At 43.7% G+C, this 12190-nt stretch overlaps 1 protein-coding gene across 1 annotated transcript in view; it reads right to left on the bottom strand.

Moving 5' to 3' along the window:
- The window catches only part of LOC140325429 (myosin-3-like), a 30117-nt gene that overhangs the window by 2439 nt on the left and 15488 nt on the right, over positions 1-12190 (bottom strand). The window contains exons 20-35 of the mRNA XM_072403261.1: positions 11740-11995; positions 10340-10582; positions 10076-10252; positions 9809-9954; positions 9124-9214; positions 7561-7950; positions 6308-6434; positions 5201-5319; positions 4925-5121; positions 4011-4194; positions 3587-3752; positions 3164-3288; positions 2750-3058; positions 1630-1833; positions 675-800; positions 417-587 (exon numbers count right to left, since the gene is read on the bottom strand). Coding sequence (XP_072259362.1) covers positions 417-587; positions 675-800; positions 1630-1833; positions 2750-3058; positions 3164-3288; positions 3587-3752; positions 4011-4194; positions 4925-5121; positions 5201-5319; positions 6308-6434; positions 7561-7950; positions 9124-9214; positions 9809-9954; positions 10076-10252; positions 10340-10582; positions 11740-11995 — 3031 coding nt within the window. The remainder of the gene's footprint in view (positions 1-416; positions 588-674; positions 801-1629; positions 1834-2749; positions 3059-3163; positions 3289-3586; positions 3753-4010; positions 4195-4924; positions 5122-5200; positions 5320-6307; positions 6435-7560; positions 7951-9123; positions 9215-9808; positions 9955-10075; positions 10253-10339; positions 10583-11739; positions 11996-12190) is intronic.

Raw genomic sequence — 12190 nt, 5'->3', positions numbered from 1 at the left:
TCTGTATTGGGTTTGTATTGGGTCTGTATCAGTTTTGTATTGGGTCTGTATTGGGCTTGTATTGTGTCTTTATTAGGTCTGTATTGGGTCTGTATCGGGTCTATCAGATTTGTATTGGGTCTGTATTGGGTCTGTATTGGATCTTTATCGGGTCTGTATTGGATCTGTTTTTGGTTTTTATTGGGTCTGTTTTGGATCTGTATTGGGTCTGTATCAGGTCTGTATTGGGTCTGTATCGGGTCTATATCGGGTCTGTATTGGATCTGTATTGGGTCTGTATTGGGTCTGTATTGGGGGTCTGTATTGGGTCTGTATTGGGTCTGTATTGGGTCTGTATCGGGTCTGTATTGGGTCTGTATTGGATCTGTATTGGGTCTGTATTGGGTCTGTTATATGAAGGTTGAGAGAACAATCACCCTGGCTTCCAGTTTCTGCAGCTGCTTCTTCCCTCCTTTCAGTGCCAATTGCTCGGCTTCTTCTAGACGGAGCTGAAGGTCCTTCACCGTGGTGTCCAGGTTCTTCTTCATCCTCTCCAGGTGAGCGCTGGTGTCCTGCTCCTTCTTCAGCTCCTCGGCCATCATGGCCGCCTATAAATGAGAAGAACTCTGAACATTGACATTTCTGGTATTTTCCCTTTTCATTAGATTTATTGGTAAGTAGAATGAAAGTCTCACATCAGTGATGGCTTTCTTTGCTTTCTCCTCAGCATTACGAGCCTCCTTGGTTGTGTCCTCAATCTCTCCTTGAAGCTGGGACACGTCACTCTCCAGTTTCTTCTTGGTGTTGATAAGACTTGTGTTCTATGGGAACAACAGATGAAAGATTCATAATACAATGAAATCCAAAACAATCCAACCAATCAAATGACATTTCTGACCCCATGTGGCCCTCATTGTGACCTTGCAGCCTCCAGTTAGTTTTATATTCATAGCTCACAACATTAACACTTCCATGTAGAGTTCTGTAGGTATGTCCTAATAATAATAATAATAATAATAATAATAATAATGTCCTGCCCCTGGAGTCATCAGACGTTTTCTAATATATTTTATAATATAACATCCTAGAAGCAGGAAAAGACTTTGTGTGACATTTATGTGTGCCAGGAATTTTCTCTTCTGCTTCTCTGCATATCGGCTCCTCACTGACAGGCTAGATTCACAATCTTATGGAAGAACTCTGCTTGTATAAGTGTTCTGGACACATTATTCTACAAATTCTATGTATAACAACATAAAATCATTTTCTGTACAAAACCACTGGCTCCTTGGGGGTCCCAATTTCCCAGCTGCGATAGAATGAAATATTACAAGCTTATAGTCCAGTCCTTCTACTACAGATGTGGTGTAAGATATCCGCAGCACCACAGAACATTGGAGGAAGATAATAGTTTTCACAGATCTACATAGAAATCATCCTCCTAATTCTGCCTTTTCTGATCAGCATTTCTCTGTAGTGAGGTTCATTGCTCCGGCCCCTTCATGATTGTGGTCTCCTGGCCCAGACACCCCAATACTGAAATTGGTGCTGACTGACTCCAGGGCGCCCCCTGTCCTCAGTGTGCTTGTTTTCCAAAGATTCCCCATCTGTTGCCTCAGTCATAGTACATTGGGATATTTTCTGTCCTACCTGGGAATGCAGCAGTTGGACACGCTCTGTGGCATCCAGGAGTTCTTGTTCCGCCACCTTCCTGGACCTCTCGGTCTGTTCTAGAGCTGCTCTCAGCTCCTCAATCTCTGCCAACATCAAGTTGTTTCTACGTTCAACTATGGCGAGCTGCTCCTTCAGATCTTCCTGCCCACGAAGAGCATCATCGAGGTGGATCTGAGTGTCCTGCGGAGGGAAGGGCGGACAGTGTGTTAGCTTTGTAGGCCACACTTCATGTAAAGTGATTCTGGAACATTAAGGGTCGGGGGCCTTGTATAAGGCAGCACGGTGGCTCAGTGATTAGCACTCCGGCCTTTGCAGTGCTGGGTCCCAGATTGGAATCTCAGCCAGGATACTATCTGCATGGAGTTTGCAGGTTCTCCCTGTGTCTGTGTGGGTTTCCTCCGGGTTCTCCGGTTTCCTCCCACATTCCAAAATCATGCAGTTAGGTTAATTGGCTTCCCCACAAATTTGACCTTGTGATAATGATATATGACTTTGGTAGATTGTGAGCTCCTAGTCACATGACTATGTACAGTGCTGCGTATTATGTTGGCACTATATAAATACTGTGTAATAATAATTAGGATTGTTGGCTGTAACAAGGGAACGAAACTGGAGTGAGCCTTATATATCAGTGTGCACACGTATCCAGGAAAGGAGTGTAAGCTATGCATTGTAAAGGTTTCCTGAAATCACATTGAATGTTGGTAATTAGATAGAAGGAGCTACCTAACTGCTCTAAAGAGATTTAAGGACTTGGATTAGAGGGAGCCAACACACTGCAGACACAAAAATGGCTGCACCTTGCATCAGCACAAAGATTTGCTGCCAAACAATAATCTAGCCACTAAAAAAATAGTTGGGATCTTTTTTAAGGGCAGTTTTTCTGCACCTGATCTGTGGCAGAAGAAGTTCCAGTGCCAGTTAGGTGCCAACAAACCCCAAGCCATCAGTTTGCCACCAGACTGTCTCACCAATGCATATCCCTATCTGTTGTCTAATCTGCGGGTAGGATGAACCCATAAAGCACTTTTCTCTCCCCCTATAGACAAACAATATTCCTCTGAAGTATCCGGTATCCATCAGTCACATTAGTTACCTTAAGTTGCCCTTGGACATTGCGTAAATATTTCTGAGCCTCTGCAGCAATGCGGTTTGCATGGCTCAGTTGGATCTCCATCTCATTCAGATCACCTTCCATCTTCTTTTTAATACGAACGGCCTCATTCCTGCTCCTTATCTCGGCATCCAAGGCCGTCTGCATGGTTTCCATTGATCTCTGGTGGTTCCTCTTCAGCTGGTCAATCTCTTCATCTTTCTCAGCGATCTTGCGGTCAATGTCAGCTTTGACTTGGGTCAGTTCCAGCTGGATACGAAGGATCTTGGCCTCTTCATGCTCCAGAGTTGCCTAAAAAAGGTGATGTGGAGAAAAATGTAACAATTACCTCTCAGGGGATAAATTGTATAGTCTGGGTGTGGATGGGTTGTTGGGTGTTTTACTGGGAAACAATACCTCGGCTTCCTCCAGAGACGCCTGCATTTCACTCTTCTCCAACTCAACTTGTTTCTTGGCTTTCTCCAACTCATGGATGGTCTTCCCACTGGTGGCCACTTGTTCCGTCAGGTCTGTGATCTCCTCTGAAACACAGCACAGACTAATCAGGGCCGGGCAATGTGACAGAAAGGCTTTGTAAAATATGCAGAATGATGTTTTACAAGTTTACCTAGTGAGCACACAACACAATTTTGGTGAATTAGAGCCAAGTGATCTAGAAGTTTTCGTACATTTCTGTATCTTATACAAACAGAATGGAAACACATATAGACAATCCCCAGGAAATTTCCATTCTCAGTACACTGGGATCCTGGCTGCTCCAATGACATTGAAGCATTTCCCTTACAATATTTGTGCTTTCTGTCATTGGCTAACACTCACGTTGAAGGTTTTTATTCTCCCGCTTGATGGTTTCCAATTGGTCTAAAGTCTCCTCGTAGGAATTCTTTATCTTGAACAGCTCGGTGCTCAGAGATCGTGACTCCTTTAGGGAAGATTCAAGCTCAGATTGGGACTCCTCGTACTTCTGCCTCCATTCAGCCAGGATCTGAGGGGAGACATTTTTGTAATTATGTGTTCATATATTTCACAAGAAATCTAAATGACATTGTGTCACTGATTATCACCATATTGGACTGTAAACTATCAGGAGTGCCATTCACCTCTTATGGGAAACCCGGCTATTCCTGGGCTCCAGCAGGATAATCATGTCTGGGACCATCTCAAACCCCCAAAAGTGACCAATGGCATAATGCGTTCTCTACTTATTCTGGGATTTCCTGTCTCTTCCCTTTTTTCTAGTCACCTTGTCAAAGTTCTTCTGTTTCTTGTCCAGAGCAGCTGCCACTGAATTCGCCCTCTCCACATCGATCATCAGGTCCTCCACCTCGGCCTGCAGCCTCTGTTTAGTCTTCTCCAGAGATGCGCACTTGGAGTTCACAGCCTCGATATGTTCCTCGGCCTCCTGGAGGCGCTGCGCCAGCTTCTTCCTGTGACACAAAGAACCAGAACCATGTTACTATAATGGGTCACCAACAGACTGATGGACACTGGCTACACAATTGGGGCTCCATAGACAATATAGGTAATGGTTTGTGAATATCGCTATGTCTATGAAATAATAAAACCCACCAAACACTAACAAGTCAGCCCACCCGACATTCTTATTTCAGGTAATATTGGGCTCTGGTGAGCTTGGGGAACAATCTTCCCTCCAGTCCCTGGTTGGCTTTTCTCAGAGGTTTGCTGTCCCTGTCATATCTAAAAAATCATTTTTTGTGCATTGGCTCCTAAATGTCCGGCATGGGATTGACATTCAGCGCTCTGATGTACTTTAATGATTTCACAAGAATATCTGCAGGTAATTTAGCATTGGTTCAGCCAGAGGGGCAATTTGAGGATTTGTCCAACCTTTTCTGACCCTCGGTGATCACAAATGATCTTCTATGGATCTCTCAGCACAGGAAGCCTACAAAGTACAATAGCTTCTCCAAAAACAACAAAATATCATTGGCTAAGGCTTCCCTATGAGTTAACACAAATGAGCGAATACCGATGATCTAATATTTAGTATTTAGGAGGTTTGTATGTCAGGACACATCCAGAAATATAATACTGAATAAAGGGGACTAGATAGTTCATTGCCATTGTATCCTGGAGCCGGTGCCCACCTTGGTGCCCTTATTGGCTAATTCAGTATATTTTATCCCAGTGACTTACTTGGCATCTTCCAGCTCCTCTGTGCGTTGGATGGCATCCGTCTCGTATTTTGTCCTCCACTGAGATACTTCACTATTGGCCTTGGACAGAGATCGCTGCAGTTCTGATTTGGCTTCCTGTTCCTCTTCATATTGCTCCCTGAGGAGGTCACAGTCATGGCGGGAGGACTGCAAGCTGTGAGCCAGGGCGTTCTTGGCCTATAAATTAAATTAAACATGGGCAGGGTGGTAGATCTGCTGAGGGTGATGGACGTTCCAGTCCAAGGACACATCTTACCTTCACCTCTTCCTCCAACATTCTTTTCAACTCCTCGATCTGCTGGGTGAACGCTTGTTTGGATCTAGAAAGCTGCGACACCAAAGCCTCCCTCTCCTCCAACTGGCGGGACAACTCCCCTACACACATAGAAGAGTAATGGACATTTCACTGTCTGCATGCTGAAATACCAAACCCAGCAAACAGCCATGGTGGGGATCTCACCTGAGGAGTTCCCAAGGCATAGAACAGCAATTTACAACTCAACTCACCAAATATTCCAAATGCCCCATGTTTATATATTGCTAATTACACGGCACAATACAGCTCACACAAGTATGGGAAGAGAAGTCACGAGTGGTGGAAAAACACAAATTATATACCCTGGGTCCACAAATATGTGGAATCCCAACCATCACTTATATGGGCTTGTTGGAAATCACATTCCAAATTCCTGTCTACTAAGATAGGGATAGGGTCCGTACAATGTGATGGTGATGGTGAGGATTTGCCCCCTAATGGCGAGGTCAGGTACTGATAGTGTGGATTTGCCCCCTATTGGTGAGGTCATATACTGATGGTGGGGATTTGAACCCTATTGGTGAGGTCAGGTACTGATGGTGGGGATTTGCCCCCTATTGGTGAGGTCAGGTGCTGATAGTGTTGATTTGCCCACTATTGGTGAGGTCAGATCCTGATGGTGGATGGGAAGACCTGGCTCACCATTCCAATTTACCCAAATGGTGTTCAGTAGGGTGAGGTCAGGGCTCTGTGGTGACCCCATGTCTTTATGGAGGGGGCTTTGTACCCTGGGGCACAGTCATGGGGGGGCAGAAAAGGGTCTTCACCAATCTGTGACCACAAGACTGAAGGAGCCCAGTTGTCTGCAATGTCTTTGTATGATGGGGAATTATTAGGACCCCTCAATGGGTGGGAAGGTGATTTGGCCAGTGCTGCCCATCAATGGTATTATTTTTATGGTATTTTGTATTTTCCTATATTACTCTGTAGATGATCTGATACATTTCCCTAACCATTGGTGTGTGCAGAGGATATGACTGACTTTGTATGTGTAATTTATGCAATGAATCAGCTCAGCACCCCGGGGAGGCTCAGCCGGGCACCCACCGCTCTCGGTTTGCAGACGAGCTCTCTGCATGGTCAGATCGGACACATGTCTCTGGTTCTCCTCCGCCTTGGATTTAAATTCACTTAGCTGGTCCTCCAGAGTACGACACATCTTCTCCAAGTTGGCCTGGAATATTTAGCGGTATGGAGATATTATACAATGTGTGTATTACATTCTGCATGCAAATATCATTCCCCGCCATCAGATGTGATCACATGACTATGGCCGCTTTCTGACCTTTCTTTGTCAAGTAGCGATGAATTACCTGTGAATGAGCGACCAATGCAACTACAAACATCATGTAAGCCAATATTATTCCTGAAAATTTAACGTACATTGCTGTGTTATATGTTGGCGCTATAAAAATCCTGTTTATTAATAATAAGCCAGCAGCAATTTTATACAATAATGTAGATCCGTTATGAGATAAAAATTTATCAGCCCTGAAGGGACGGCCTGATTCTCAGGGGTGGAACTGCCAGGGAATGTCCATGGCTCTGGCCTATGGCAATGCCGATCCCAGACAAAAGGTACGGACCTCACACAGCCATTGGCTGGGAGCTATAAATCATGGGACTGCTGCCTTGTGATTGGAGAAAGATAATTCCTTCTTGGAGGAACACCTGGAGATGTCAGGAAAAGCCATTGGATTGTATTTATTGTCAGGTGTCTGACAGATGACCTAAACCATATATTATACCTTATTATATACATTATATTATTTATACCTTACTATATACACTATAATATACCTCATATTATACACATTATACCTTATTACATTCTCTGGAATTATTGGGGAAGATTCGAAAGGCCATTTGGACATTGGTGTCACTAAGGAGACCCTTTTACTCTCAAATAACTATCCTGGATAATATTAATATTAATAATAATACTATTATAGGCAGTAAAAATAGTAATAATATTATTATTATTAATAATAATAATAATAATAATGATAATATTAATATCCAAGGTAATAATAATAATGTTTATAATAGTAATAATATTCTAGGTAATAATATTAATAATGATGATAATAATACTATGCTAAGTAATAATAATAATAATAATACTATCCCAGGTAATAATAATGATAATACTATCCCAGGTAATAATGATAATACTATCCCAGGTAATAATAATAATAATACTATCCCAGGTAATAACAATAATGATAATACTATATTAATAATACTATCCTAGGTAATAATAAAATGGGGTGCATGGTAAGGTCGGAGGACCCACTAACCTTGCCCTTGCTGATGTTCTCCAGGTTGCTGTTGATGTCATCGATCTCCATCCTCATCTCACTCTTCTCCTTCTCCAGCTTCTGCTTTACCCTCTGCAGGTTGTCGATTTGTTCCCCAAACTCTGCGGCGTTATCTGCTTGCTTCTTCCGTAAAGTGGCCACCATGGCCTCGTGTTGCAGCGACATCTCTTCCAGGTCCCGGCGCATCTTCTGGAACTCGGCCTCCCTTTTCTGGTTCAGCTCAAGCTGTGTGGCTGTGGCTCCTCCGGCCTCCTCCAGCCTCTCGCTGATCTCCTCCAGCTCCCTGGACAATTCGGACCTTTGCTTCTCTGCCTTGGCCCGGGTGGCTCTCTCCGATTCAATCTCTTCCTCCAGCTCCTCGATGCGAGCCTATCAATAAAACCGGTTACCCGTATCCTGCACATATACCAGGAGATGACATTCCCCCATCACTAATATTTCTGCTGAATGCAGACGTTTCTCTGTTGTCGGTCACTTTACAAACACAGCTTCTTTCCTGCATTCTATTTGCTTTGACCTCAGATTGACCTCCATGTTTTCTGACCTGCAGCTGACCTCCTTCCAAGCTGAGTTTGTAATCCCAATGACTTTTTTGGAGGAATAAGTAGTTTTGCATCAAAGGCAAACCAGCCCTAGGAGAGAAGACTTACCGGGCTGTGCAGGACTGGAAAATGTGTTCTGTGCCACCAAAGCATTTATGGAACACCATTAGGAGGGCTATGGTGGAAGGATTGGCCGTTCTATAAAAATATCTTTATGGTCATTCTAGGGGTAGAGTGGGGGGTCTCCATTCAGCTGAAATAATTATCAGAGAACCCAAAAAAGAGGCCATTGGTTACCCAGGACAGCCAACAGCATGACCATGGAGATCAGAACCAATCATCAGAGAGAACCCGGTGTATTTAGGAGATGGCGAGTGATCAATAAATCTCTAATGGCATCAGAAAGATGGATCTACATCCCCTTAGCTGGGAGTACTCATTATACACAACGTTACTATTACTGTACATTATAGGAAGGGATGAGTGTATATAAGTATATATTATACATAACCCCATATAACACACTATAACACAATATATAACACAATATAACACAATATATAACACAATATATAACACAATATATAACACAATATAACACAATATATTACAATATATAACACAATATATAACACAATATATCTCTGCATTACTCACTATCTCACACTGTGAATAATTGCCCACACTGACAATATGGCCGCTATGAGCCCACTTTTCCAGTAATTGGATTATTCGTTCCCTCAAACTATTGGCCTTTGGGACCGGGGGCAAATGTTCTGCACTGGGGCAGTTCCCTATTTCTGTAGTCAGGCAATAGTTTACAATTGGAGAACTCAGCAAATCCCACAAATCTCATCATTAGTTAGAAGGATTTTACATTTCTGTAGCTTCGGATCTCGGCCTGTGGATTTCCTCCTCCTTATCACTCAAGCAGCAGGTGAATCATTCCCACCCAGTGAATGGTATTCTTTCCTTTTGTTATTTCCATGAAAAGAATTACCTGCAGTTCTTTTATCTTCTTCTGTAGCTGGTTCCCTAGAAGTTGTTCATCTTCTACTCTGCTCAGTAGCTGGCTGATCTCAAAGTCTTTTCTGAAATGACCAAATATTCCCGGTGAGATATCATGCTGAACAAAAACTTCTGAGGGGTAAACCTCATCTACAGCCAATCATTGCTTTAGGAATCAAATCAGCCAAATCCCATGGCATCCAATCTGGTTTCATCTGGCCCACCTTACAGCCATCAAATTGTTTCTGCTTCCTTGCTGCGTTATTACAATGACTTCATATTTATCATTGGTGGACCCACTAGAGGGTGTGAAACATGGAAACATTATGTCACCCATTCTCCGGCAGATTTTCCTTGGAAACGTTTAGAATATTGGTGGTGACGCAAACAGAGTTATAAAAGCTCGGCAAGACTGGAGAAGTCAGACTATCAAGGGTGAACCTGAGTGATCCAACAAACCTGGAATGGTTTGCTATTATTTGGTTTCAATGCTAGACCAAATCCATTCCAGGTTTGTTTGATCACCCAAGTTCACTCATGATAGTTTATCTTCTCCAGTCCTGGGGAGCTTTAATTAGGCCCAATGTTTAATGATCGTTGTAAAATCAAAGCAGGAAAACAAAATTAGCAAGGAATCAAATCTTTTTCCATTAAAACCAAAATGGCGCAATCCTTACTTTTTCAGTCTATCATCCAGTTGTTGCCGGTCATTTTCCAAATCCATGATGGAGTCTTGGGCCAGTTTCAGGTCCCCCTCAAGCTTTCTCTTGGCCCTCTCATTGTCCATACGGATTTTCTTCTCTTGTTCCAGTGAGCCTTGTAACTAAAAGACAAATAAACATGGAGGGTATTGGTTGCGCACAATGGAGATGACCTCTCCGCCATATTTGTTCCGTCAGCTCTCAGTGAGTTTTATGAAGATATTGAAGCTTTCCACCACTCACATCATCAATTTGCTGCTCTAGTTTGGCCTTCAGCTTGGTCAAGGAGTTGACTTTGTCCTCCTCGGCCTGAAGGTCATCCAAGGTCTGTTGATGGGCTTCTTGGAGAGCTTTCTTCTCCTTGGTCAGCTTGACGATGGTTTCATCCAGGGCGGCCATCTCTTCAGTCAGGTTTTTCACCTAAAGTGGGAACACAAAATTATAAATGCTTCTCACACCTTGAGGAGTTCCCATTCCCCGATCCCTGGTGAGGAAATATTTCCATACCTTGTTCTCTGTGGCGTGCTTCTCCTTCTCAACCTTCGCTAAGGTCAGCTCCAAATCATCGATGTCTTTCTTCAGCTCCGAACATTCATCCTCCAATTTCCTCTTCTTAGCCGTCAGCTCAGCGTTTGACTCCTCTTCATCCTCCAGCCTCTCATTCAGCTCCTTAATTTTGGCCTCCAGCTGGATTTTACTTTTAATCAGCTGATCGCATCTCTCCTCCGCATCGTTTAGGTTCTCCGATTCCTGATCAGAAAATATTATCAATGGAAGTATTGGAGAATATCGATCCACTAACCCGACGTTCTCCTCTACAATACATACCTAACTACCCCATACACAGCCTCCCCACCTACCTACCCCATACACAGCCTTCCCCCCTACCTACCCCATACACAGCCTTCCCACCTTCCTACCCCATACACAGCCTCCCCACCTACATACCCCATACACAGCCTTCCCACCTTCCTACCCCATACACAGCCTTACCACCTACCTACCCCATACACAGCCTTCCCACCTACCTACTCCATACACGCCCTGCCCACCTACCTACCCCATACACGCCCTGCCCAACTAACTACCCCATACACAGCCTTCCCACCGACCCACCTACCTGATACACAAATCCCTCCACAGCTTTTGTCTCACTTACCTTGTGTGCCCTGATATTAAAATCCCCCCTAGCCACTCTCTTCCCTCCTCTAATGACCTACTAATGACTTCCTCACTCATAACCTCATCACACGCACGGATACAAGACTTCTCTAGAGCTGCCCCCACTCTCTGGAATGGTCTCCTCGTCCTATTCGGCTTGCTCCTACTTTCTGCTCATTTATAACCCAACGCTTCCCCCTCACCTACCCGTCTTCTTCTGTCTCCTAAACCCTCACTACTCCCCACCATTCCATATCCCCCTCCTATTGTGATGCTTCCCCCACCTCCTAGATTGTAAGCTCTTCGGGGCAGGGTCCTCACTGTCTGACATTTGTAACCCGTATTCAATGTACAGCGCTGCGTAATATGTTGGCGCTATACAAATCCTGTTTATTAATAATGATATCAATTTGCAGTGAATCTCTCATGTAAAGGAGCAATGGCCTCCAAAGATAAGACTTCCATCTCTAAATCATACAAATTTCTTTATTTCAGACATTTTAGACTTTATTAGAAATGGCCTACAATAATATTTCTGCCGTGTTGCTGTGCATAAAAAGCAGCGTTTATTTTACCATTTCAATGACACTAAAATTACTTCTGGGACCAAACATAACCAATGTGGCCCAGTCCTTCCATGAGGGATATTACCTTCCAATTCACCCACACAGAGACAACTTTCACCCACAGTATATTCACCAAGACATTATAGGATGCAACCCTCCTGCAGAGGGCGCTGTACTCACCGACTGAACCTGCAGCTGCAGGTCGTTCTTTTCTTGCAGCAGCTTCACCATCCTCTCCTCCAGCTCCTTCTTCTTGGCCTCCGACTTGGCCAGAGCCTCCTTGGTTTTGGCAAATTCCTCTTTCATGGCCGCCATCTCTTTCTCCGTCTCAGCACTTCGAAGCAATGGCTTGATTTTGAAGTAAAGTTTCATCCATGGCCAATGTTTCACATTCATGAATGCTCGGATGTTGTACTGAATAGTGAAAATTGCATCTCTGAAAGAAATATAATTTATGTTACGGGTTGTCGGGTGAATTGTGTGGTGAATGGAAAAGAAACATTTCAGAGTTTTGGATTTGATGTTTGTTTTGTGAAATATTTGGTCCAGGTGTGACCTCACCTGAAATGTAACCGCCGCCTGTCCAGAGATTTCTCCTTTTATATTTACCCACCTACCTGATACACAAATC

Source organism: Pyxicephalus adspersus, chromosome 3, assembly GCF_032062135.1.
Source record: "Pyxicephalus adspersus chromosome 3, UCB_Pads_2.0, whole genome shotgun sequence".
Lineage (NCBI taxonomy): Eukaryota > Metazoa > Chordata > Amphibia > Anura > Pyxicephalidae > Pyxicephalus > Pyxicephalus adspersus.
Note: the sequence above shows the minus strand (reverse complement) of the source record. Positions and strands in the feature narration are given on the sequence as shown.